The sequence below is a fragment of the Phyllostomus hastatus genome, unplaced genomic scaffold (assembly GCF_019186645.2).
Source record: "Phyllostomus hastatus isolate PE091 unplaced genomic scaffold, TTU_PhHast_1.1 phas_scaffold_317, whole genome shotgun sequence".
In the NCBI taxonomy this organism is placed as follows: Eukaryota; Metazoa; Chordata; class Mammalia; order Chiroptera; family Phyllostomidae; genus Phyllostomus; species Phyllostomus hastatus.
Genome location: NW_025334023.1, coordinates 4,709,547 through 4,736,258, shown reverse-complemented (window position 1 = coordinate 4,736,258; position 26,712 = coordinate 4,709,547). Strand labels below are relative to the sequence as shown.

General features: G+C 41.7%; 1 protein-coding gene and 1 long non-coding RNA gene across 2 annotated transcripts in view; both read right to left on the bottom strand.

Moving 5' to 3' along the window:
• LOC123805387 overlaps nt 1-26,627 on the bottom strand; it is a 36,247-nt gene extending 9,620 nt beyond the window's left edge. The window contains exons 1-2 of the long non-coding RNA XR_006783301.1: nt 26,566-26,627; nt 23,096-23,202 (exon numbers count right to left, since the gene is read on the bottom strand). This is a non-coding gene — a long non-coding RNA (uncharacterized LOC123805387). The remainder of the gene's footprint in view (nt 1-23,095; nt 23,203-26,565) is intronic.
• GVQW3 (GVQW motif containing 3) lies at nt 24,212-26,608 on the bottom strand. The gene is given in 2 exon segments (XM_045817864.1): nt 24,212-25,574; nt 25,577-26,608. Coding segments are annotated over 2 exon segments (633 nt in total). The 5' UTR covers nt 26,099-26,608; the 3' UTR covers nt 24,212-25,463.
• Nucleotides 26,628-26,712: the final 85 nt, after the last annotated feature.

Genomic DNA, 26,712 nt, shown 5'->3' with positions numbered 1-26,712 from the left:
TCCAAATCCCATGCTTTGGGGATTGCAAAGGTGGCAAGAACACACACTCTCCTCCCCTTACCCTGTTTGCAGAATAAAGGAAGGAAACCCATGATTTAACCCTTGATAAGGCATACTTGCATCAGGCCCCAGTTGTTACTCCTGAGGGCACCTATATGCTTGTGAAGGCGTTTAACTCTTCAAGGATAGGAACCATCCCTTCTCTTTATCTCTGTATGCAAAGCTCAGGTGTCTAGCAAGTTCCACACTTCTGCTGGATCTTGTCTTCCATGTCTATAAAATGAAGAGGCTGAGCTGCAAGTTTCAGTTGGGTCACATTCCCTCTAGCACCCAGCACAGAGCCTGGCCTACAGTTTCCATCCCCCTCCCAGAGGACGACTCCCAGCTCTAACACTAGAGGCCTCTAGGACTCCAGCTGACATGATGGAGTGTGTACCAAGCACGTTGCAGTCTCTTTCAAGGTTGGCTGCGGAAACCGAGCCTCCTCCAGACAGCAGGGCTGCTCCGCTCACGCGAATCAAGTTGGGAGCCTCATTAGTCATGTCAGATGACATAGTTAACACTTGGGGCCGGCTCAGCCAGTTCATCAAAAGCTCCTATGTGCCTGGCTCCGTGGCTGCAGCTGAGGAACTACTGTATGCGAAGCAGGCAGCACATCAGAGGAGCAGCGCCGGAGTGCTTCCAAATTGGTTTTGATTAATTGCATAGACATGTCTTTAATTGGTGCCAGGGTAGCGGCCAGAGAACTTATGGGAAAGCAGGATGTTATGTTTTCATTCCCCGAAGTCCCATAAAGCATGAAAGATGAGGAACAGAATCACTCCTCGTTGAAAATTTATCGACCGTGCAGACCCAGAAAACACAAATAACTATCTGAATCGAAACCTAACCTCATTTTCCCAGCTCATTGGAAGCCATGCATGTTCCCCTCTGTGCTCCTGCCTGCCTGCTGAGATATACAACTGAGCAAAAGGTGTGATTTCTAAGAAACGAGGGCTTTGCTAGGGAGACAGCACACTCTCTTTCCCAGATGGGCGCGGAGGTATCTGGGAAGGCCCCTCCCCTCAAAAACATTTCTCGCTCCAGCCCATCACGGTCCTATGAAGTGATATCAGAAGCTGGTTCCCTTTGGGTGGAGCATTCATTTACACATTCATACTTTCTTTTCCACTCCTTGAGTGTTTGAGACACACGTACTGAATGTTCAAATACAAAGCACTGTTGGGGTGTCATGCGGGATACAGCGTGAAGTCAAGCACAGACCCTTCTTCCTTCAGGGAAATGGCTATCTAGGAGAACAGAGATGGCAGCTCCGCAGATTAGTGCATGACAAGTGCATCACATAGGAGATAAAGCATTGGAATTTGGTGCCAAGAGAACCTGGGTTCGAATGTCAGCTCTGATTCTTATTACTGAGCCACCTCAGAAGTCACTTTGATTCTCTGAGTTTTAACTACAGAATAGGATATTGACACCGCATGTGGTGGTCATGAGCCTTGTAAGAGTCAGCAGAGTTGAAAGTCCCAACACAGGGACTGGCTCTGATCAATACATGGTTGCTAATTCTGGATTAAGCGTCAATAAGGAGATTCTGATAGTAAGAGTTCACCTATTCAAGGAACAAATGCATACAGATCACAGACTCTGTGCCAGGCTCTGTGCTGGGCATTAGGGCCTGAGTGAGGAAGCTCCGCCTTGAGGCCCACCAGGGAGTAGTGATGCTCTGCCATGGTAAGAGTGGCAGACTGTTACAAGTTTGCCTGCAGAAGCCCGCTCAGAGTCAACAGTGAGGAAAGGGGACAGTGGTCACTTCTACCCGGGGAAGTCAGGAGAGATTTGCCTGAAGAGTCAATGCTTACATCAAGTCCTAAAACAGGAGAAGATTTTTATTTGCATATTAAGCAAGAAAGTGTATTCTGTGCACAATGCCAGGTTCCTTATTTTTGTTCGCAGAGCAAAGTTTATTCCCCCAGATCTTGGAATCAGCTGCTCTCCTTGTATGGGAAGTTCTTCCCCTACATTTTCCTAAAGCTGACTGACACTTATAGACTGATATTTTCTTACATGTTCCTTTGTTTATTGTATGTCTTCCCCACTACAATGAATGGTCCATGAGAACCATGGATCAAATGATAGGTCCGTGAGGACAAGAGATCTTGGCTGTCTTTTTCTTCATTCTCTGACAACATCTAGATTCTAGAACATTGCAGGCATAGTGTGGGTATTAAACACATGTTTGTTGCTTAAATAAACAGGCAACAGGAGGCACAGAAGGGCATACTTGGTATTTTTTCTCATGAAATTGAACAATGAGGAATGCCTGAAGCATAAGAATTGAAGTGGGAGGTAATAGAAGAGGCAGCCTGGAGCTGCACCGTGAAAGCAGAGGATGGCAACGTGATAAGGATGTTGGGGAGGGGATCAGGAGGATTAAACCACGTAAGTTTTCAATCCCTTCCAACCCTGAGCTTCTAACAATTTCTCCCAAATAAATCATCTCTTGCCACCCTTCCTGGTCCCCTCACTCACACCCCTCCTTTCCACTCCACCATGTCTGGAGGCTGTAAGGACATCTGACACACCATTTCCTGCCCACGTAAATCACAACCTGATGTGTGATGCTCCTTCTCGGGTTTTACCATCCCCCAGGTGGAGATGGCCCCATAACTCAGGGTGGAGGCCCCAAGCAAAGCCAGCCTTTTCACAGGGTGGCAAATAAAGGGGAATTGTTTACCCACCGGCACCTTCCTGGCCCTGCTCCCAGATAATTTTATGTCCTCTGGTCCTGGATCTGCTCCTTAGTTGGATGCACCTCAATTCACTTGCTAGCTCACTGATGTGTGACTGTTTTACCGCTGCTGCTTCCTGTCCCAGGGACCCTGGGTTTTAGGAAGCATGGGAAAGAGACAAGAAAGAAAGCTTTATATGAGGTAGACTTTGACAGTAACAATAAAGGCCCTAAAGTAACTTACACTTCTATAGCACTTGACAATTTACAGAGCCCTAGAGAACTCCTATTCATCCTTCAAGACCCTGAATAAATGCTACCTGTTTTCACCAACCCTCAACCCTTCCAGAAAGAGCTAATCTTTCCCTCTACACTTTGTAAATGCTCTATAGTCCTTATTACCTCTTAATAAATTTACTTGTGTATGTGTCTCATTTCCTTCACTAAGCCATCAGCTTCCTGGGGGCAAATCTCTTCTCTTCCAGTAAAACATGTTTATTTCTTTCTTTAAGAAAAAAATCTTTTTCTTTCTTTCTTTCTTTCTTTCTTTCTTTCTTTCTTTCTTTCTTTCTTTCCTTCTTTCTTTCCTTTCTTTAAAAGTAATTTTCATTGTACATATTTTAATTATAAAAGTAATATTTATAGTTATGATGATAAAAATTATTTATATAAAAGTATAATGAAGAAAATTTAAAGTCACCTATAATTTCATCACCAAGGTAAAACCACTGGTAACATTTTGAGTCTATCTTGAAGCTTTTTTTAGCATATAGAAAGTAAACATGGGGCTATATAATGTATGTAGTTTTATAGTCTTACTTTATCACCTACTCCATCGTGAACATCTTCAAACACTGGCAATTCTTCAAAAACATCATTTTGAATGGATGCATTATTTACTTAGTGAGTACAACAAAAGTTACCTGACAATTTCCCCATTGTGGGATTATTGACTTCTTTTTACTATTTTACAAATAAAATGATTAGCCGTATACATAAATCTTTGTCCACCTTTTTGCCTATTTTTCTAAGAAAGATTCCTAGGAGTGAAATTTTTAGGTCAATTGACTCAAACTCTCTAAAGGTTCTTGCTGTTTATTGCTGAATTGCTCTGACAAGGCGGTACCAACTTATAATTCCACCACACTGAGTAGGCCCATCTCACAGTGCCCCGGGCTGCATTCAGTATCATCCCATTGGTATCTTTACTACGGCCAGTGTTTTCACAATGCCTCAAGGTGAGTAATTTTTCTTAAACAGCAGAAATTATACAACCAAACTTAGAGTTGTCTTCTTCCAAGATATCAGCCTGGGAGTATATATTGATTTCAACAGTGCTTCTGCTACTTTAAACATTTCTATAATCTTGATTTGAAAATTGCCTGAAGAGCATTCAACCCATTCTTTTGCATCTAAATTATAATACAATTCTGCCTCTGGGGACTGATTTTTTATTTTTGGCAACAGCCAAAAGCCATTTGGAACTCACGGTAAATCAGATGTGGAGCTGCAGCTGGGTTTGGAATCAGAAATGAGGTGTAATTTTATAGTAACGGGACTGAAGTCTTTTCATGACTTATAAAGGAGAGGTCCCACAGGAGTTTCGGGCAGTTGTGGTATCATCAGAACAAGTGGCGAGCCTCCCAGCGTGATCGTTCCAAAGCGACTTCACTCAGGTGGAGGCACAAGTCTGGCTCGTGTAATTGTGGTATCTCTTCTCAGCGTTACTCCGTGTACAGCCCCAGGAACACGCGTCAACTTATTTCGGAGCTGATCCCTTTCCACCTTCTCTTTTCATCAAGCGCACTTGGGCCTGATGTGATTCCAAGACCGAGACCCAGGAGAGCCAGTTTAGGCGCTGGCGGGGTGTATGTAGCAATGGAAAGAGCCCTCGGACTGAAGTCAGAAAGCACTGGGTCTGAAGTCTGCTCTACCTCTCTACCTATTTCCAGCTGTGTATCAGGCCTCATTTGAGAGCGTCCGACTTCACAGGATGTGAAGAGACATGGAGAACATATATAACCACACGCACACGTATGCCAGTCTCTACTGAGACATCTCTACACCCCACAGAATTTACAGGTAAATCCTGCCCTAGCCTGGGCTTCCTCCTCCTTCCAGAGGCAAGCCAACAACAATGGGCAGGACCCTTACGTATGCCCTGTTCACTGACCGCTGCACAAGCGGGGATGCTTCCGGGTGGTGGCGGAAATGCCTGTTGGTTTCCACGTGCTTCCGGCCAAATGCTCCTGCCAGCAGCTCTCTGGTTCAGGCTTCCAGTTTAAGTTCAGCCCCCTCCCCTTATCTCCAAACAGCCTTACCTAGCAGTAGGGGGAGTCTTTTCCTGAGTATTTATGTTAGCAAAATGCCATGAGTGGATTGTCCCTGAAAGCTAACAACAGAGAGGACCCAGAGGTACTGAGCTACCTTTAAGATACCAACATATCTTGCATGGGATTTTGTAGGCAAACAGACTGAAAACAAAACCCATTTCCCCATTTAAAGTTTTTATGGCTTTGGCAATTTAGACAACCATTCCGAGCTTCAGTTTTCTTTTCTATAAAATGGAGATGATAAATGTTTTTCTCACAAAATTATTATTTCCAATCTGGCCACTTCCAGAAATATGACCATTATTCTAGCATAGATGATTCTCCCATCCCACCCCCTGCTACAGACACATAGCGATGCTGCATGAACTAGACCAGAAAAGTTAATTTTATTGCCAAATTTGAAAACTATAAAGAGAAGTCCCCAGATGTCAGAAGTGAAAAAGAAATGAAAAATAGGGTACAGGTGATGTGCCTTGCCAGCATGCAGGGGATTCGAATTAGCTATGGATCCTGAGAACTGCAGGCCAGGTTCCACTGCACACTAAGGAGCAGGATGCAGGGCTGAAGTCCCAGCCAGGTGAGGAAGCTTGAGCTGAGCCCCTGCATAAAGCCCTAACGTAGGAAGCTCTGCCCCCTTCCATGAAAAGGAAACTGTTAAAACTATACCCCAGGGTTAGAAAAGTTGCAGGGAATCTTGATGTCTGAAGGCCTTTGGTTGTGGGGGGGGAATGGCACTCATGAGAAATGGAAACCTCAGTTTCTGCCAAATGCATATGGAGGTTTAAGTGTTCTCTACCTGTATATGTAGGCACCTACTGAGATAACGTAACATAAAAATTGGTCCAGACCATTAAAATTCTTAGGTTAGGGCTGAAGTAAGACCTATTAAAATTTTTAGGTTAGGGCTGAAACAAATTTGAAATTGCTCTGTAGGGACACTTAACAATCCAGGGCTAGCAGAAAAAAACAACCCCTGATAAAGATGCTCACAAAAAGTAACAAATCACACGAGGAAAGAAATGATCGAGATGAAGGGTCAACAAACACAGCCAGCTAGAGAAAAGAAGGATAAAAATAGAAATATATGAAAGAGGCTATGAAGCAGGATGATTAAATTAGAAAGATAAGAATGTAATGAAAGCCATAATAAAAGAACAAAATAGTATGTGGGGAAAGAACTGGGAGATTTTTTTCAAAGAATCATACAGAACTTCCAGAAAGGAAATCGTAGTCACTGAAATTAAAAACTCAAATGATGAGTTAAACTACATATTAGATCTAGCTTAAGAGGAAATTAGGAGAGACACTGGAAGAAATCAATCAAAATGGAGTAAAGAAACAGAAAGAAATAAAAAAAAATCTTAACAAGAATTTAAAAGATATGAAGGAGGAAGGATTGAGCAGAAAGGAAAAAGGACTCATAGACATGGACAACAGTGTGCTGATTGCTGGGGGGACGGGTGTATAAGGGGACCAAATGGTAATGGGAAAAAATATAATAAAGATTAAATTTAAAAAAGATATGAAGGATAAAATGAGCAAGTCAAGCATGTGTCTAATAGGAGTTCCAGAAAGATTTAATAGGGGGAATGGTGGGAAATCATTTTTTAAAATATTATAGCTGTATTCGTCAGGGTTCTCCTGAGAAACAGAACCAACACATGCATATGAAAAAAAATCTAATATCTATACCATAGATATGTATAAATGTATGTACATTTATACATATATTTATTGATTATAAAGAATTGGCTCACACAATTATAGAACCTGACAAGTCCCAAGACTTGTAGCTGGCAAGCCAAAGGCCCAGGAACCCAACCGTGTACTTCCAGTCTGAGCGTAAAGGGCTGAGAGTCAGGAGAGCCTGTGGTCTAAGCCTACAGCTGAAAGCCAGCAGGCTCAAGACCTGGGAGGAACTGATGTTCCACTTTGAGTCTGAAGGCAGGAAAAGACTGATGTCCAGCTCAAACAGCCAGTAGGAGGAGTTCCTTATTATTCCTGGGATGGTCAACCATTTTGCTCCATTCAGGCCTGATCAGATGAAGTCCACCCACATTTTGAAGGGCAACACACTAAGCTCTGTCTATGATTCAATTGTTAATCTCACCCAAAAACATCCCCACAGACACATACAGGTTAACATTTCACCAAATATCTGGACACCCCATGGCCCAGCCAGGTTGGTGCCTAAAATCAACCATCACAAGGGTTGATAATTTTTTGGAGCTGAGGAAACATACCAAGAAGGTCAATAAACAATTTCATAACCAGTCATGCTTCAGTGAAACTGCAAAACCATAGGTCACGAGAAAAATACAAAAGCTTCCAGTGAAAAGGGACAGATTCCCCAAAGGGATGACAACTACAGCAACAGCAGCCTTCTCATCAGCAACAGTGGGAGCCAAAAGGCAGGAGGGTGGCATGTTCCCAGTGTGGAAAGAAAATAAGCCTCAAACCAGAATTCTGTACACAGTTACAGTTATGAGTGAGAGCTCAATTTTCAGACATTTTCAGAAAAGCAAAGACAATGAGTTTACTTCATATAAACTCTTGCTGAAAGAACACAGATAGCCAGCTCACATCAGTCCAAAGAGCTATTAAAATTCCAGAAATTTTACAAACTGATGATTTAAATGTGGTCATTATAAGAAATTAAATTATATAAACTTACAACTAAATGAATTCTTTTTTTTTTAAAGATTTTATTTATTTATTTCTAGAGAGGGAAGGGAGGGAGAAAGAGAGGGAGAGAGAAACATCAATGTGTGGTTGCTGGGGGTCATGGCCTGCAACCCAGGGATGTACCCTGACTGGGAATCGAACCTGTGATACTTTGGTTCGCAGCCCGTGCTCAATCCACTGAGCTACGCCAGCCAGGGCTTAAATGAATTCTTTAAAAAATAAAATATCCTCACCATGCATTACCTCTTAACTATTTTACTATAATTTTGCTATCATCTGTGTCCTCAAGGTTATTCTTATCTGTTGTATCTAGACTGTAGAACTACTGGACAATGGTCAGCTACTCTGCACCTCCTCCCATCCCTGCATTCCGTGATGTCACCTTGGTAACTTGTGTACTTAGACCCCAGAGACCAACAAATGCTGCAAATCAGGTCTCCACTACCTGCTACCACATGAAAGCTGATTGTTAAACACTTATCAACACACCACTGAATACAAGAAATTGGTTTTCACTCTGGGTATATATCCAAGAGAACTGAAAACATATGTCCACCAAAAACACTTGTAATGAGTGTTTATAACAGCATTATGCATAATAGCTAAAAGGCAGACATAACCCAAATGCCTATCAACCAACAGATAAATAAATTGCTATATCCATACAATGGAGTAGTTTTCAGACATAAAAAGGAATGAAGTACTGATACTTGATCCAACATGGATGACACTTATAAACATTATGTTAAGTGAAAGAAACCAGACAGACACAAAAGACCACATATTGTAAAATTCCATTTAAATGAAATGTCCAGCCCTGGTTAGTGTGGCTCAGTGGATTGAGTGCTGGCCTGTGAACTAAAGGGTCACAGGTTCGATTCCCAGTCAGGGCACATGCCTGGGTTGTCATCCAGGTCCCCAGTAGGGGGTTGAGAGAGGCAACCACACATTGATGTTTCTCTCTCCCTTCTCTTTCTCTTTCCCTCCCCCTCTCTAAAAATATATAAACAAAATCTTTTAAAAAATAAATGAAATGACCAAAATAGGCAAATCCATAGAGACAGAAAATAGATTAGTGGTTGCTAGGGGCTGCGGGTAGGGAGAAATAGAGAGGTAATGGGTATGGGTTTTCTTTCAAGATGATAAAAATGTTCTAAAATTAGTAGTGATTGTTGCATAATTTTGTGAATCTACCCAAAATGACTTAATTGTACACTTTAAAAGGGTGGATTTAATTGTATTTGAATTATATTTTAATAAAAAGAAAGGTAGGCAAATAAATTGGTACACAGGTTTGTAGATCTAAATAAATATGGGCTGTTAAAACATCTAAAGAAAGGGTTAGTGGTTAATACCAGGTTGGAACTAAAATACTAAAACCCAAATTACTTTAAAGATATAAGAAGTTAGAGATCAGAATTAAAGAGTTCTAAGGCTCCTAAAGTCTTCACAATGGCTAGAGATGGTTACTAACAATGGTAAGGCAAGTATGCACATTAATAATGTAAGAACTCTCACTAAAACAACAGAATTAAAATGTATACCTTTCAAAGCACAAGTGAGAATAAAAAAGGCGTAAAGAAAACAACCAGCTCAAAAGGTGGCAAGAAAGGAAAACATATGGCATATAGATAAAACAACATAATGGGGAAAAATAGGCCCAGCATATCAGCATAATAAGAAATATAAACATGCCTAAGACAAAGATACTCTGATTGGATTTTTAAAAATCCAGCTGTGTGTCAATTACTAGAACAAATTGATAAGGTATTGGCATAGAAATGTTAAAAGGATGGGAGAAAACACGGTGGGCAAATTCTAAACAAAATAATACAGTAATAATATATTTTAAAGCAAAAAGTATTATTAGGAAGAGAGTGGTATACTTGAATGATAAAAGGGACAGCTCATCAGGAAGATACTATGATCCAGAACATCTTCGAATCAACTGGAAACAATGCCTCTAAATATGTAAGACAAAATTACAAGGAGAAATGGATAAATTTACAGTGGCATAAACAAAATTTAACGTTCTTTTTTGGTTAATACTTAAATATTAAGAAAGCTAAAATTTAAAATACGTTGACTAGAATTTTATACGTTATATTTACATAATGATTCTGGTTTTACCTTCCCAAGAGCAGTCGCCCAGAAGGAAGGAGAGGCTCTTGCCAGAGGCGTTGGGTTCCCAGGCAGGGCACAGAATGGAGGGGCCGAAGCAAATGCCCCTTCCCTGCTCCCCTCCTTTGCTCCCTTTTGTTTTTATTTGAAATACTGCTAAATCACAAATGCAAAATTTGTTTTGAGTATAAAAAACAGATGACCATCCCAGTGCAGGATTGTGTTTCATTAAAGGAGGCTTGGCAGTAAAAGGACGTGAATTGCCCCTCATCTCAAGGGCACAGTGACACAAGGCAAAGGTCACACATAAGTCATTCGAGATCTCTGAGCAAAGGCCTAGCAAATATAGGCTCATCTATAAATTGAGGGGATTTGGCCAGATGGCCTCTCCTGTCACAGAGGGAGATTTTAATACATCTTCCTCAGTAGTGGATAGATTGACAAAGTACTTGTAAGATGGTAGAAAATTTGAATGGCACGAATACAACTACTAAGCTTTTTTTTTCTTTCCACCTTTCCATACTTATATTCTTAGGCCTTGAAAGTTCTTCCTCCCTGTTGCCGCACTCTGAGTCAGTTGCAAAGCCTTGTGGATTCTCACAGTACCGTGGGTTGGTTCCATGCCAAGGCGCTTTCATCCTGTAGCTAGTTCTTTGGGTCAGGCTTTAGTTGCTCTTGCCAGAACCACTGTAATTGTCTCCTAATTGACCCTCCTATATTATAGAGAATATCTCAAAGGGCATGTGGTTCTGTAGTTTCATTTTGATGTTATGAATTTTATTTTTGGATTAAGCCAGACCCAAGGTACTGCAATATTTCAGTCACAGTGGAATCACTTTTACTGAATTGCGCTCTGGTGTGAAGCCATTGGCTGTCTGCAGGGATGGTAAAGAGAAAATCCTGGGAAACTCTCTCTGGCTGGTGTATTATTTCAGGCACATACAGCATCCTTTTTGTGAGGAATGTTGGGGGGGCAATATCCTGAAATCCGGACTTCTCCTGTACAACCAGTTTGTATATATTTTATGGACAACAAATCATGTACTGATATTTCTACTTTGCGAGGCTCACTAGAAAACTCAGCCAAATTTACTGGCCACTTAAATAAGTAAGTATGTAGAATAATAATAGCTAATATTTATTAAATGCTTTCTATGAAGCAAGCACTGTTCCAAATGCTTTTCATGTGTTAATCTACTTGACCCTCATCTCATTCCAGTGAGATAGGACCATTATGATCCCCATTCTAAGATGAGGAAATTGAGGCCCGGAAAGGTCACAACTGGCATGGAGTACTCAGCTAGTAAAAAGCGGGGGGCAGAATTTGAACTCCGGCAGCCTGGTTCCACAGCCCCTACTCTTAATCACTATATGACCTTACCTCTTTAAACCTTATGACATGCATGCCTGTGTGCTAACCCTAGCCTCTGGCTTTATAAATTTCCTATGCTTATACTGTTGCTTCTGGCCAAGATGTATTAATAGGGACTGGATTTACCTTTCTACCGAAGCAACTAAAAATCTGGACATAATATATGAAACACAGTTTTTAAGACACTGAATATCAAACAACTAAGGACGATGATCCCTGAGACACAGAAAACAAATGAAGTAAGCCCTCCAATTGTCCCTGCTTCCATCCTGGAAAGTTTCTAGGCTGTGGGGCTGAGGGAGTAAATCCAGGCAGAACCCAGTCATTTCCCTGCGTTGAGGAGATGGAGTTAGGAACCCGGGGAGGTCAAGGTGGCAGGAGTTCACACGGGAGAACACCAAAGAGAAGAGCGCTGCACAAGAAGAAACCTCTGGTCATCTGCTGAGGTCCCCCTGGGTCTTCAGCATGCATATGAGGAAGTTATGTGAGGCCAGAGAGAGAACCACCTAAAAAGGACTAGAAGGAGCAATTCTTGGGGATCACATAGGTCTAGTTTCTATTCCCAACACTCAGAGTGGCAATGCATATTTCACAAGGCATTGTGAGCTCTGCCCCAATAGTGGGGCCGTATTAGCCCTAGACTAATGGTGCTCTGATCCCATCTAACAAAGCTAAAAGTAATAGCCAAAAACTATTTCCAAAAAGCTAAAGGACCCATACAGAAGGACCCATATGAGGAGAAAAATAAGTCAACTGAAACTAATGAAGATAAGTATAATGGATAGATAAGGACAGTTAAATAGTTATAACTATTTTCCATGTGATCAAGATTCTAGAGAAAAGACTGAGCTTGTCAAGTAAAGAACAGAAGTATAAAAAAAGACCCAAAATCCCAGAAACAGCAAACATACTCAGTGTCCATATCTTGGTTTCTAAATACCATTTTCCAATAAAAGGAACCATAGATCTTTAGAGAAATGGTTGGTTTCAGATAAGGAGCAGGGAAAATACAAGATGACCCTGGAGCATGCTGTAGTCCTAGAAAGTAAGCAAACACTTAAAAAAAAAAAAAGGATGGGAGGGAGCATGTCACAGAGAGACAGAAGCCAACCACACAGAGTTTAATGGCCAGATGTAGAACAATGTGAGCAACAAAATAAACACATAGTATTGTATTATGATCCAAAATATAAAATAAATATACATGCATTCAAATTGGTATTAAGTGATTAAACAAATAAATAAAAAGGGAGAGAAAAATAACTCTTCTATACAGAAGAATTCCAAATAATATATGTAGATACTTACCCCTCTCCAGGAGATAGAACTTAAACCACTCCCCACCCTCTGAGTAGGGCTAAACTTAATGACTTCATTCCAAAAACAGTATAGAAAGGGAAAAATAGTGGCTTCACAGTAGGAAAATCTAGAAAAACTACCTTAACCAAGTGATTAAAGTTTACATCACCAATGATATCATGTGCCCTCTAATTTGATGTAATAAGAAGGACATTCTACCTCTATGCTATTCTTTTCCAAAACTCCTAACTCCGAGCTAATAATCATGAGGACATCAAACAAACCCCAAATTAAGGGGTATTCTGTAAAACACATGACCAGTACTCATCAAAACTTTCAAGGCCATGAAAAATAAGAAAAAGACTGAAAATTGTCATGGGTCAGAAGAGACTCAAGAGACATCACAACTAAATGAAATGGGATGTCCTTAACTGGTTCCTGGAACACACAAAAAAGACATTAATGGAAAAACTGTTGAAATCTGAAGAAAGTGTGGTGTTTGGCTAATAGTAACATACCAGTGTTGGTATCTTAGTTTTCATAAGTACGCCATAGTAAGATGATGACATTAGCGGAAATTGAAACTGGATGAGGAGCATGTGGGAACACTCTGTACTATCTTTGCAAGTTTTCTGTAGATCTAAAAGTATTTCACCCTGACTGGTGTGGCTCAGTTGGTCAGGTGTCATCCTGCAGAGCGAGAGGTCACCAGTTAGATTCCCAGTCGGGGCACAAGCCGGGGTTGCAGGCCCAGTGTCCGGTTGGAGCATGTGTGAAAGGCAACCAAATGACGTTTCTCTCCCTCTCTTTGCCCCTCCTTTTCCCTCTTTCAAAAAGTAAATAAATACAATCTTTAAAAACAAAATTACTCCAAAATAAAAACCTATTTAAAAAACCAAACTGAACTTCTAGAGATGGGGATTATAATATTGGAGACAAAAAAATATACAAAATGGGATAAAAACAGATTAGACATTTCAGATGAAAACATTAGTGAATTTAGAGACACAGATCTAGAAACTAAATGAAAAGACACAATGACAGGAAAAAAGGACAGAAAAAATTGGACACACCATAATGAGCTGTAGGACAGCTTTAAGAGGCCTCATATACAAGTGTAATTGGAGTCCTAAAGGAAGAAGGGGTCAAAAAAATTCTTGAAGAAATGATGCCCATACATTTCCCAAATTGGATGAAAACTTTAGGCCCACAAATCCAAGAAGGTCAATGAACCCCAAGCACAAGAAACATGAAGAAAACTCTACCAAGGCATTTCTTAATCAAATTGCTAGTCAGTGATAAAGAAAAAGTCTTAAGAGCACCAAGAGAGGAAACAGCACATATAGAGGAACAAAGTTGGAATTATAGCAGACTTTCAATCAGAAAAAATGTAAGACAGAAGACAGTGGAGCAAAGTATTTAATGTAGAAAAAGAAAGAAAAGAATTATCAACTTATAATTTAAAAACATATTTCAAAAGCCCTGACCAAGCCCTGGCTGGTATACCTCAGTGGTTAGAGCATGGGCTGTGAACCAAAGGGTCACTGGTTGAATTCCCAGTCAGGGCACAGGCGTGGGTTGCAGGCCAGGTCCCCAGTGGGGGGCATGTGAGAGGCAACCACACATTGATGTTTCTCTCCCTCTCTTTCTCCTTCCCTTGCCCTCTCTCTAAAAATAAATAAAGTGTGTCATCCAGCAAAGTGAAAGGTCACCAGTTCGATTCCCAGTCAGGGCTCAGGCCTGGGTTGTGGACCAGGGACTGACTGGTTGTGGTACATGTGTGAGGCAACATATTGATGTTTCTCTCATACATCAATGTTTCTCTCCCTCTCTTTCTCCCTCCTTTCCCTTGTCTCTCAAAATAAATAAGTAAATCTTGTTTTAATGTTAAAAAAAAGCATATGTGACCATGTGGAAAGAATAGTCTTTTAAACAAATAGTGGAGAGAACGGGATAGCCATATGCAAAATAAATAAATAAATAAATAAATAAATAAATAAATAAATAAATAAAAGTGGGACACTTCACACCATATAGAAAAATTCAAAATAGGTCAAAGACCTAAATATAACAGTTAAAACTATAAAACCCTTGGAAGAAAACAGAGGGATAAATCTTCATGACTTTGGGTTTGATGATCATCTCTTAGCACAAGTACCCAAAGATAAATTACACTTCATCAGAATGTAAAACTTTTGTGCATTAAAGCACATTATCAAGAAAGTGAAAACACAACCCACAGAATGGCAGAAAATATTTGCAAATAATATATCTGATAGGGGTCTAGTATCCAGAATATATAAAGAACTCTTACCACTCATCAACAAAGAGAAAAACAACGCAAATAAAAAAATGGGTGAAGGACTTGAACAGACATTTCTCCAAAGAAGGTATGCACAGGGCCAAAAAGCACATGAAAAGATGTAAAGATGTTCAATATCATTAGTCAGTAGGGAAATGCACATCAAAAACACAATGACATGCCATTTAATATTCAGCAGGATAGATGTAACTTTAAAAAAATTTGAAGGGAGAATAAGTGTTGGCGAGAATCTGCAGAAGTTGGAACCCTCATTTCATACATGGCAGGGGGAAATGCAAATTGTGCAATCACTGTGGAAACAGTTCGATGGTTCTTCAATAAGTTAAACAGAATTACTATAAGACTCAGCAATTCCACTTGTAGGTATACATATGAAAGAATTAAAAACAAGCATTCAAACAAAACTTGTTCATACATGTTCACAGCAGCACTATTCATGGTAGTCAAATGAGGAAAGACAAATGTCCAACAGCAGAGGAATGAATACACAAAATGCACTGTAGCATACAATGGAATACTGTTTAGCCATAAAAAGGAATGAAGATACCTGCTACACTATGGATGAATCTGGAAAATGGTATGCTAAGTAAGAAGCCAGACACAAAAGGCCACGTATTGCACGACTCCATTTACATGAAACTTCCATAATAGGCAGATCCATACAGATGGAAAGTTGACTATTGGTGTCCGGGGTCCAGGGGTAGAAGGAGAATGGGGAGGGACTTCTTCATGGATACTAGTTTTCTTTCTGAGGTGAAGAAAATGTTCTGGAACTAGACAGTGGTGATGGCCGTACAACACTGTGAGCGTAGTAAGTGCCATGGAAACGCACACTTTAAAATAGTTAAGATGGTGAATTTCACTGCAATAAAAAAAAGCAATTACTATAAAAGTCTGTTCTTTCACTCATCTATCAAATATGTATTGAGCAGTTCCTGACAAGCTTATTCTGGATGCAAGGAATATGGAGATTTATCAGGTATGGTCTTGGCTTTTGAGGGTTCTCTGGGTTGGGAGGGGAGGAAAATCATTCTACAGACATGTGCAGTTAAGTGTTACAGTCTCCATGAATGTGCACCATACACTGTGGTGGCTGCTTTTCAGAGGGGTTGGGCGTGGAGAACAGCAACGGCAAGGCTGATTCTTGAGTGACAAGCAGGGGTTTGCTTGGTGGATGGCAGTGGGAAGATTTCAGGCAGAAGGTGTGACCCGAACCAGCTCAAAAACTGATGTCAGAGAGCTCCTGGCTCTAAGCAAACCCCAAACCAAACAGCACGTGTTCAGCAGTGTAGAGGATGGACTTTGGGACAATGAGGTGGCAAGCAGATGACCACCCACCCCTGTCTGGCTGCAGTAAGAGGCGCTAAGAAATGTTAGGGGGATGGCATAGACCTGACGGGATATGAGGCTCAAAGAAAGTGTGACTCCAAGATTGGGCCACCTGGTGGGAGGTGGATATTGCCTGTCCCTACGGTGGGCCTGCGGGACTTTTTGTACTCAGGGGACATCAAACTGCAATGAACATCTCTCTTCTTATGTATTCTCCTATTTTTAATATATACACATTTTTATTTTTTGCATTTGAAACCCACTTCCCTTTTCCTCAGGCTTCCTCTGTTTTCCTGTTTGAAGTATCTGTTACCATGGAAATGTCATGGTGCAGTAAAGTGGCATTTACAAGTGAGGTGTAAAGAATTCTCAGAACATCTAGAAACACAAGTCTAGGGTTTAAGAATATAAGCCCTAATGATGTGATAGTGTTCATGCCTTCAGACACTGTGTTATAAATATAAACACACCCGGAAATTTTAGACAGCATGGAGGAGATAGTTGAGAACTTTATTAGGATTTATGTGCCCAGATTCTGAGTATATGAGAAATATTAAAAACACAAAACATAACACACTAGTTGGGAAGAACATCTGGAAAAAATGAACGACAGAATGCCAACATTTACTTATGAATACACACCTCTGGAAGAAGGACCGGGGGCTGGGGGGAGCACGGACACCCTGTGGAAACTTGGAGAAACCTTTGTAGCACCTTCTGTGTCATAAATATGTTCCCTAAAAATTGCATGTAAATCAACTGTTGGTAAATCATATTTATCAAATGTAACGGTGACCACTATTTTAAAGATATCTTAAGAATGTACATTTCAGTAGGGGAAATTATTACCAATGGAGTAACGGAAAAATCTCTCCGGACTGAGTGAAACTCAAGGTCCTTCATTATTATCCTGGCTCTGCCAACTGAATGTGTGATTCAAGAAAAGTCACTCAACCTCCCTGGGCCAATTTCCTCATCTAATCTGGGTTGTAATTCTGAATTTTCACTTATTAGTTTCTGAAAGCAAGGTACGGGGTACTGGCCTGCAGCCTCATGTCCGGTTTCTCCTGGGAGACAAAGCTGCACACTGAAGCCGGTGGACAGAGCCCAGGGCCCTTTTACATGAGAGGAGCTCGGGTTGGTACGGCCAGCAGGCCAGTTACCATTCTGTGTTCTGCGTCTTCGTTACTCACTTTGTCATTTCCACGTCACCCTAAGTGTGATCATTCCAAATTTTCGTTCCAAAGTCTTGACAAAAGCTTATTCTTTAGAGTTGTTCTCTGGCAAAAATTGACAGGTCAAGGTAGGAGCCCATTCTTGGTGATCTTCCCACCTCTGGTCCTGTTCCTATTCCACAAGACAAGGCACTGCCCAGGGCAAGGGCTATACCCTCTGCCTGGTACAAGCCCAGGCACAAAGAAGGAATTAGGCAAATGACGGTTCACAGAAGGAGGAAGCTGAGGCAGAATGGTAGGTCTGCTGAGATACCTGAACCCTAGGGGTGAACTTTTGGCAGCTGCTTTAAACATTTCTGGACTTTCCAAATTTTCTACAATGGGCAGAAATATAAACATACCACAAGCATTAAACTTTCCTTTTCTTGGCTTTTTGTCAATGCCCTGGTCTCTCATAAATAATACAATCTTTGCCCGGTTCTCCAATACTTGGAACAGGACCCAGGGCACACATCTTTTCTTTAAAGGAAACAGCAATTACAGTCTCCTATTCTGTTTTGCTTAAACAGCAACGACACTCTGCATTTGTCTTTGTGGACCTAACACCTGCAATCTAGCCTCAGGCAAGGACCCCTGCCAACTGGCTTTGGGAAAGGCCATTTACCAATGGTGTTTAGGCGCCACCTTGATTAATCCACCATACAGGAAGTACAAAACACACTGTAAGAATTCCTTTGTCTTCTTAAGCAAAAACAGGTTTAGGCCTTATTAACTGGCAAGAGATAGAAGGCAATGAGTCAGGTTTTTTGCCAATTTACTACCACCTTGTAGAATAATTCAGGAGCTGTTAGGAAGACCAAAGAAGCAAAGGAAATTACTATCTATTGAGTGCTTACTGCATGCCAGGTCTTGTGCTGGGCCCGTCATACACATTATTTAATGTGAGCCTCACATCTAAGAGTCACTATTTAATATACTGTATTTTGACTAACTTCTCTTATTTTCTGCCCGCCTCCCCCACTTAAATGTATGCTCATGAGGAACATTTTTGTCACTTACTACATCCTCAGTGCCCAGGACAGTGGCAGACACATACAAGCACTCAATAAATACTTGTTGAATAAACAAACCGAACAGCCCCGTGAGACAGGTGTTCTTCCTCTCCTTTCAGGGATGAAGAGGCCAGTGTCCCAAGGGTGCAAGTGAAACGCCCAAAACCACAGCCTTGTTAAGGAGGGGGACTGAAACCCAAGTCTCATGCTTTTGTTCTTTTTATGACCAAAGGACATAATTAGACTTAGACTTAAATATTGAAGAACTCTTTCAGCTTGACAAACTCATAATCTGTATGCCTATAAACCTGTATTTACCTTGTGTGTTCATTTGAAAGTCTGAAATTTCACCAAGGAGATACATTTGGCACTTTAATGATATTTTGCTAAAGCAACAATGAAGGACACATTTTCCCAACATAACAACAATTCCATCTATGGATAGGCATGGTCTATATCACTTCTCATTTTAAAATCCCATAACATGGTAACTCTCCAGACATACATAAAAAGCACAGTAATTCTGGATACCGACAAAATAACATGTGCAAACCTTAGAGTTTTATAAGTTATGACATGATAAGCATGTAGTATTCTCAGTGTAGAATGCCAAGTATTCAGGTGTGCATCCGTGCTGCTTGAGTGCCTAGGTATGGTAGGAGGTAGACTTGGCACATTAAAAGCCATTCCCATTCTAAGAAATTGCATGGAAGGCTCAAGGATTCTTAGTCAGTGGTAACAAAATCCATCTCGAGAATATTCCCTTTGTATAAGAGATTGTAAGAATGAAATCCAACCAAGAAGAATTTCACCCAGGGGAGTATTTCACATCCTTCTCCATTTTTCAGAATACACTTGATTCCTACACGCTCCTTTACCTACCTGGACTACATAACAGGAGCGTGCCACTTGCGGTGTCTCCTCATGCCACTTTGGTTTTCTCTAGGGATTCTGGTCATGACCACTTCTCCTCTGGGGCAGGCCCTTTCCCTTCTGTCCCACTCCTGCTCCCGACAGTCCGTACAGCCTGTGCCGACGAAGCCAGTTCATTGTTCACGGGCCAAACTAGTGCTCTGGCTTCACGTTCTCCATTGCCAACTTTGGTGCTATTGTTTTATTCTGATAATAAAACTAATAATACTTCAGAAATGTTTTTAAAAGATATACAAAATTTAGAAAATACTCATACTCCAACAATGTTAGTCATTTAAAAAACAATTTTTGATTTATATATACAATTTTTATATCACTCTTTTAACATTATAAACACTTTGCCATGCAGTGTTAACTCTTCATAAACATTAACTCTAATGACGGCATTACAGTCTATTGTAGAGTCATACTATAATTTATTCAACCAATTTTCTACTGTTGGACTTCTGGATTGTTAAGCATAAATTCCACCCACATTTTAGACTATTTCTTTAGGACAGATTCCCAGAATTGGAATTAGAGGATCAGAAGATATAAACATTTTTAAAGCTCCTGATAGATACTGCCAAATTGCTTTTCAGAAAGCTGTTGCCAATTTACACTTCCAACACTGCCAGTGTGTTTTTCTACCAACATAGACCTGTCTAAAGGATAATAAAATTTAAGTGGAACATACAGAGGCCTATGGCAAAGGTCATTCCTATTTCAAGTATGTAATTAACAATGAGTGTGAGCTCATGGAACAAGTTTCGCAGAAGCGGAGCAATATAATTAGATTTCAGACTGACAGATCTGTGGACTGGGTCTGTTTTGTACATTGCTGTGCCCCTGCACACAGGACAGTGCCTGGCACATACAGCCACTCAGTAACAATGTGTTAAATTAACACAGAGTCTTCTTTCGAGATGCAGCTTTTCAGCAACTGTAGAATTTAGTTACCCCTGGATTCAAGGGAAACATGACCAGCTGGGTTACCCTTGTAAAGGTCTGTTCAGTCCTGACAGTCTATTTCAACTTTGGAAAATCGGTTTAAATGAAGGTGACCCAATACAAGCCCTCTCTAGGGGAAAAAACAAGCACGCACATCTAAAAGGACATACCTTGGCACCAATTGCAAATATATACATATAGATTTTTACAAGCATGCAAAAACTATAATTCATGCAAAAACTATAATTTCACCTCCATAGTAGCCACTTTGATAAGTGACAAATTTGTTCAAAGGCTGCCCAAGGTCAAGGGTATTTTGGAACCAATTTCAGTTCATTCTATTATCACCGGTTGTAATACTGACAAAATTGTTTTTGAGATATTACAGGGCATATATAGGTAGTGGTTTGTGTAATACTGTTTTGAGTTAAAAAGAGCACAAAACTCATTTTGTGAACCAGAATAGGGTCAAGGTAAAACAGTCAGTCATTCAACTCTAGTTCACGTTCCTGGCACCATAAAGATTCCTTTTAATATTCCATAATTTCTATACAGCAAATTGTCAGACTCCACTAGATCAATTTAGTATTAACAAAGTTATTGATGGAAAAGAATCAATCACTGTCATTTTATATATACACTTTATGAACACTAGACCAAGAGTCAGCAAATTATGGTCCATGGGCCAAATCTGGCCCGCCATCTGTTTTTCTACAGTGTGAAAGCTAAGGAATGTAAGAACAGGGTTTTTTTTAGCTTTTTAAATGGTTGAAAAAATCAAAATAATATTTTGTGACATGTAAGAATTATATGAAATTCAAATTCCAATGTCCATAAAGTTTTCTTTTTTTAGAACACAGCCATGCTCACCTGTTTCCTTATTAGCTGTCTGCTTTTGCAATAAAATGGTGAGTAGTTGCAACAGAGGCTGCGTGGCCCACAAATCCTAAGACATTTCCTTTATGACCCCTTCACTAGACCCAAGTGGGTCCTTGGAGGTATTGAAATTTCCCACTACAGATTTTTTTGGTTTCTGAATATCAGTAGTAGAGGGGTGATGCATTTGGGACAGGTATTTGCAAGGATCTAACAAGGCAGAAAGTAGAGAAGATAAATACATGAGGGCTGCCTTGGATAGGATGGAAAGCCTATAAAATGAGAGGTCTGATTCCACTAAAAAGCGGAAGAACACAGGGTTCCATATGTAGTTCCAGCAGCAAAGGAAGCTCTTACTAATTGAGCCACATGGGACCTTGGTGAGATGCAATCCCAAGGCCAGTGAGACTTGCTGGCGCTTATGTTTGCAAAGAGCAGGCTGGCTAAATAGCTGTCACTGTGATATAGTGAGATGACTCTCCAGTAGTGCCACACTTCTTTGCTAGATGTCATCAAACCATTTAACATCCAGATTTCTCGGGGCATTTCTAATGGCACATGTGAATGCTGACTAAGTGGATCTGAAACGAGGGCTCTGGAAAGCAGGTCCCAGGTACACCTTCTTCCCAAACAATCATATTTCAGTGAGAATTCAAAGCCAGGGGCAGAATTTCTAAGACTGCAGAACTTTCCATCTGTTTTTCAAAATCAAAGATTGGTGGACATTTTATTCTTTCTGATTTGAGTATTACCAGTGGGACAGGTAGTGTAAGGTAGGGTGGGGTAATGGATGCAGGAAAAATTAAATAAAACCAGTGATGGGATGATCTGCCCTGGAAGGTTTCTGTTCCTCCAGGACTTCCAGCTGTGGCATGTAACATCCAATGGGGAAGGGGAAGATCAGCCTGAAAGCCAGAGATTCATCAACTGATTGTTTTGAGCTCGAGAATTGCGGTCAAGGCTTGCAGATTGCCAGCTCACCTCCTGACATCCTGCGGAGAACTAGGCTTCATCTACTACCATTAGGTGGAGCTTCTCTTGCCCGGGAAAATATAATTGCTGGGAGAATGGGATTTGGATGTTGTATTTCAGAGAAACTTCTGTGAGGTAACTAAATTGCCTCCATAAGAAACTGGTAATACTGGTTGCTGCTGAGGTGTGGAACCCGTTGGCTAAGGGTGAGAAAGGGAGTTTTTCTCTTTCTCTGTATGCCCCTAATCAAAAACAAAAACAAGAACTCCTCCACCCCAACCATGTTGCCCACCCTGCTTCCTAAGGATAGGAAGGCAACCTGGGGCCAGGGCTACAACAGACAATTTCTTTACTGAGGGCTATAGGCTGATGTAGGAGCTGGAAGAGGGATCTGTAAATCAGAGCAGAGTTAGCTGTGAGTTGAGTGAAAAACTATGACCAAAAGGGCAATTCAAGATCATCACACCAAAGTGACCAAAAGCAGCTACTGGAGGGAGGTGTGGTCCAGAACCAGGGAGACAGAGGAGCAAGAGCAAACTGGTACAGAATAAACTGAGAGATGTTTGAGAAAAGCCAAGGACAAGAGCCTGGGGCGTGATGATGGGTAGATACGTGAGACTATAGGTTCAGGAGCCCTGGGCAGCAAGGTGCAAGACAGAGCAAAATTCATGTCAGCAATAAAAGAGCTTTGGTGGTAGGCACATAAGGTACTGTAAAATATGAACTCTCCCATCCCTTGAGCCTGGGATCTAGTGATTCTGAGCAGCCATGTGTGGTTTGGCTCTGGATGAGTGTTTCAGCAGTAATTTTACTTCCCCCAAATCTGAGGTACATCAGAGTTGTCATCTCATTGAATATTTTCTGGGAAACCCTGCATTGAGTCCAAGTAGTCATTTGACGTGACTTCTACTCGGGACAGGATCTAAGATAATAAATAAAGTCCCTTTCATAATTCAGTCCTGATTACCTGTTTCCAGTTGCTGTGTCCAAACCCTGTATGGGCCAACATTGCTCTTGGTACCCTGTACTTCAGCATGGTCTTAGTCCAGCACCTTTGGAAGGGTCACTCCAGCCCTGTGCACAGGACAGGAATAAGTCCAAAAATAAGTTCTCTCAGGACCTCTGTGTTATAATAGGTTGAAGGGAATGACTGTGAAGGGATCCTGGCCCTGGCCCAGGAATACACAACTCTGCAAGTCACCACTGGACTTTAGCCCAGGATTAGTATGAGGTTCACTAACTGATGTTACCCCAATAAATTTAATAAAAAATATTTTTAATGAGATCAATCAAAGCTGCAATAGACAGCCACGGGGACTTTTGCCTCAGAGTGCAATGCAGAGTGCCTGTGGGGAACCAGGGTTTCATCTGATGTAGGAAGATGTAGTGGTCCTGAAATGGAATGTCTAGAAATCACTAAGTAGGTAAAAAGTCTGTAAGCTGTTGCTTGGTTTGAGTTTTCTTGCATAATATCTTTCGTTTGTGTAATCAGGTCTAGGTTTCAGGGTGCCTCAAAACTGACAGGGATTAGTGCAGAACTTGTATTTTAGAGGGGATTCAATGAAAGAACGAAACTAAAAATAACTGTTGACTACATAAGTGTTGGGCCTCTGCTATCAACCAATGTTGTTTACTAACTTACTAGGGAAATAAAAGGAGCTGTTATGTATAAAAATTCTTGGGTAAAGCACAGACCTTGGCAAATCCTGTGAAATGCTGTTAATAACCACCCTGCTCCCTGCTCCTCCACCAGTCATTCTGAGATGTTTCCAGTGTAAGTGGTATTACTTGGAACCCACCTGGGGAAAGTTCCATTCCATAAATCCTGGCGGAGAGGCAGGAAGACATAAAGGAGTTTGAACTTACATAGACTGCTTTTTTGGGGGGGGCGAGGGGCAGGGGTTGATGGAAGTTTAGATAACCAAATAAGTGAGTTATTATAAACCTATCCACAATTTGCCCTGGCTGGCGTGGATCGGTGGTTGAGTGTCAGCCTGCAAACCAAAGGGTCGCCAGTTCGATTCCCAGTCTAAGACACATGCCTGGGTCGCAGGCCAGGTGCACAGTAGGGGACATGCTAGAAGCAACCACACACTGATGTTTCTCTCCCTTTCTCCCTCCCCTCTCATCTCTAAAAAATAAAATCTTAAAAAAAAAACTATCCACAATTTATAAACAGCTGGCATAGAGTTGGGGGCAGAGAAGAGGAAACAAAGGATCCCAAATTGTTCATCCTCTGCAACATCATCATCTTGCTCTCCAGCCAAAAGTGCCATCTCTTTCTCACTGCTGCAGGTTCAAAGCCTCATGCTGTTCTGCCTGCCTGGGAAGCTTTCCCTAATTTCCTAGCCTCTTGCCCCATCTTTCCTTATGAATCCAGCTCATGAACCATTTCATCCATGAAGTCCACCCAGCCCTTGGTGATTTGTTTTACAACATCACACTGTCAATGCCCAGCAATGTTCTAAAAACTGCAGGTATCCAAAAAGCACTTGACAAATGCTGCCAACAGTTTCTAAAATCAGGCTGCCATGTAGGACTCAGCACGTAGGCAGCTCCCTTAATGCAGGGTCTGGTCTAGTGTTGCCTGGTCTCCCTTCCCACACAGCACAACCTAGGTCTGAGTCCCCTGGTTTATGTTTTCAAGGACCAGATCTTCCTCTTCCAGCAGAGAAGATACCCAAATGAGCATGTGCATGTTGTGGGGGCAGGGTCCAAAGCACAGGACTAGAATGAAATAAATCCAGCTCTATTGTGAGGTTTAGGTCTGTGAGCTCAGTATGGGTAGGCCAACCCAAGTTCCGAGGGGTTCCCACTGAATCATTTGGGCTGGACTGGCCCTTAGCATTGCTCTTTATGTCAGCATGCCACTGCCTTCTGTACCATACCTCTGGCCCTGACTGTGAAGCAGGCTGGAACTGGAGGCCTTCTCTGGGGGGTCCCCCCAGAAGAGCATGCCTCCCTGGGCACAGTGATAAAGACTCCAGGAGATCCTGCTCCCACCTCTCACTGGTATGATCCCCTGAGGCAGAATGTTGAGAACACAGGAAGGAACAGGACAGCCACAACAATCTAAGGTCTGGGCAGTGAAGAGATCCAAACTTGGTAAGCAAAAGAAATCAAGAACAAGCAAGAACCAGAAGTCAGCAGCCACAGGTTCTTCAAAGTTGTGCAGAACAGCAAGGAAGATATGGCCCAAGTCCAGCAGAGTAACCAGGAGAGCCACGGCATGGAGGGAGGGATGGTACAGATGACTGGAAACAGAGCAGCAGCAAATGAAGGTGCCTAGCAGTGAGGCAGCTTTTTAGCTCAGGTTTAGCTACCTCACAATCCTTTCACCAAAGTGTGAACCAGTCCTGAGCTGCCCTGGTGGGAAGGCTTGTTGAAGATGAGGCCTGCAGAAGCTGGCTGGCAGCACAGTGGATTCTGGGATGGGAGACAGGCAGAGAGGCATTTCCCTGCCAGCTTCACACTGAAGATGCCTCCATGTTTCAGAGCCTATTACCCTTTTCTTCACACACAACCTATTTTTCCTAGTTTCTTTGGAAAGGTCAGAACAAAAGTCTAGTTTTTGAGGTTTAGGGTTATCCTTCAAAATAGCGGATATAATTTTGGCAGAAAATTTTCTCATGTTCAAGTTTTCTTTCAGAATGAGTCTGACAGTTTCTTTATCTAAATTTAACTCTTCGGCCATCATCCTCACTGTTAACTGCCTGTTTGAACAAACCAAGTCCTTGACCTTTTGGACATTTTCATCTGTCCGGTGGGTAACTGGACGGCCACTTCGGGCATCATCGCGAACATCTTCCCGTCCTTCTTTAAATCTTTTGTGCCAGTCAAAAACCCTGGCCCTAGACATGACTTCATTCCCATACGCTTCTTTTAAAAGATGGTGGGTCTCACTTGCAGACTTGTTTAATTTCACGCAAAATTTTATACTAATCCTTTGTTCTAGATAGCGGTCACTCATTTTGGAACTTAACACAGGAACGTTAACAGGCTACGATTACGGGGAAGACAGAGGGACCAATCTTTATACGACTGCAGGTGGAATCAGGTCGCTTGCTATTCTTGATTCTCTGGAAGCCTCACCAGGAAAAAGGAATTGCTTTTCTGAGTTTTCGGCCCTCAGCTTTTAGTCGAAGCTGGGGAAGCCCGTTCTGAGAAGCTAATGGGGCTAAACAGTAGCCGCAAAGGTGGGGAAAATGAAATCTCCTACAACCCACCTCTGCGTCCAACACACTGCACGCAGATCTGCCGGGAGTGTACAAATCAGTAACCAAAGTCGTCCCGATTCCGCGGCGATTAAAAGTCTATGGCGATTTCTCTAACAGAGGCCTAAGTGGTGGTATCTTAAACAAGCAAGGAGAGATACACCAGTGACGTAACGTGTAAGCTCGCCCCAGAAATGCAGAATCCCGCGAACGCCAAACCTACCGAAGCAGCCCTGGGTTCACCAGCTCTAGAGTCCAAGAGACACGCCCGCATACGCAATTCCCTCCCGTTCGGGGTAGAACTGCGCAGGCGTACTGTGGCACCTGGCGTCAACCCCCGCCTCCAGCTGGCCACACCCCGGCAGGCGCG